Genomic DNA, 1,575 nt, shown 5'->3' with positions numbered 1-1,575 from the left:
GGGCTAATAAAAAATGGCCTTGATCATATGACACAAGCAAGCAAGTCATTCAATCATAGAAACCTGGACAAAATCATTCATGCTTTCAAGAGAATAACAATCATTCACAACAAATACTCTGGATTTCAAAACCTCACATATAGGCTCATTCAACATTCCACATATTCCATATACACATCCTGCTTAACATCATAATCACAATCACAACATCATGCATCTGTTCACATAGCTTGTGAACAACCACCTGTGTATCAGCATATAGTGCATAATCTCAACATCATCAATATCAAAGCATCATCAAGCAATACCCATCACATGCGAATCAATATCAAACCATCACATCAGATATAGTTTCAAACCGAGTACATCAACCCTATTCTAGAAACAGAAGCAAATAAGTTCAAATTAAAAAGATAAGCTTAGAAAATTGGGTTGCCTCCAAGCAAGAGCTTCTTTAACGTCACTAGCTTGACCCAATAAGCTCATGGATCCACCAACTTCATTACTATGGAAATGTTTTCAACTTCTCCTCCCAAATAGTGCTTGAGTCTTTGACCATTCACTACTCAACTTCTCTATGGATCACTAGCAGCTGGATCTACCAATTCAATTGCTTCATGAGGGTGCACGTTCTTTACTATGGAGGGCCCTGACCATTTTGACTTCAACTTTCCAGGAAACAACTTCAAACGTGAATTGAACAATAACACCTGCTGCCCTAGATTGAAAACCCTCTTTATAAACTTCCTGTCATGATAGAATTTTACCTTTTTTTTATAATTCCTAGATGAGTCATATGCATGCAATCGCATCTCTTCAAGCTCCAGCATCTGCCTTCTACGCTTACTCTGAGTATCATAAGGATCTAAATTCAGAAATTTCAGAGCCCACAAAGCTTTATGCTCCATCTCCACTAGCAAATGACATGTTTTCCCATAAACTAACTGAAAAGGTGATAAACCCATGGACGTCTTCATTGTCGTCCTATATGCCTAGAGAGCATCATCCAGCTTCTGTGACCAATCCTTCCTTGATGAAACAACTATTTTCTCCAAGATTCTCTTTATCTCTCTGTTAGACACTTCAGCTTGGCCATTTGTTTGTGAATGATAAGGTGCAGCCACCTTATGTCTCATGCCATAGTGTTTGAGTACCTTTGCAAGCTGAGAGTTACAAAAATGAGAACCTCCATCAGTAATGAGTACCCTTGGAGTTCCAAAACGTGAGAAAATTTGTCTCTTCAAGAATTTAATCATAGTGCTAACATCATTCTTAGGGCATGCCAGCTTCCACCCATTTACTCACATAGTCTACTTCCACCAATATATATTCATTGTTGAAAGATGGTGGAAAGGGTCCAACAAAATCAATGCCCCAACAATCAAAGACTTCAACCTCTAAAATGCCTTGTAATGGCATCTCATGACGTCTTGAAATAGCCCCAATCCTTTGACATTTGTCACAATTTCTGGCATGGTTATGAGCATCTTTAAACAAGGTAGGCCAATAAAACCCTAACTGGAGAATTTTTGCAGCAATTCTTTCTCCATTAAAATGACCCCCACAAGGTGAATC

At 38.5% G+C, this 1,575-nt stretch overlaps 1 protein-coding gene across 1 annotated transcript; it reads right to left on the bottom strand.

Moving 5' to 3' along the window:
* Positions 1-575: 575 nt before the first annotated feature.
* Positions 576-965, bottom strand: LOC106754968. Its single transcript, XM_014637041.1, has one exon. The coding sequence runs from the start codon at positions 963-965 to the stop codon at positions 576-578; it is 390 nt and encodes a 129-aa protein (XP_014492527.1).
* Between the last annotated feature and the right edge of the window lie 610 nt (positions 966-1,575).

Source organism: Vigna radiata, unplaced genomic scaffold, assembly GCF_000741045.1.
Source record: "Vigna radiata var. radiata cultivar VC1973A unplaced genomic scaffold, Vradiata_ver6 scaffold_300, whole genome shotgun sequence".
NCBI classification, from domain to species: domain Eukaryota; kingdom Viridiplantae; phylum Streptophyta; class Magnoliopsida; order Fabales; family Fabaceae; genus Vigna; species Vigna radiata.
The sequence above is the reverse complement of the archived record's forward strand: the minus strand, read 5'-3'. Positions and strand labels throughout refer to the sequence as shown.

Coding starts and splice junctions, on each gene's coding strand:
- LOC106754968 (XM_014637041.1), bottom strand. CDS start 965: ATGGGTTTATCACCTTTTCAGTTAGTTTATGGGAAAACATGTCATTTG.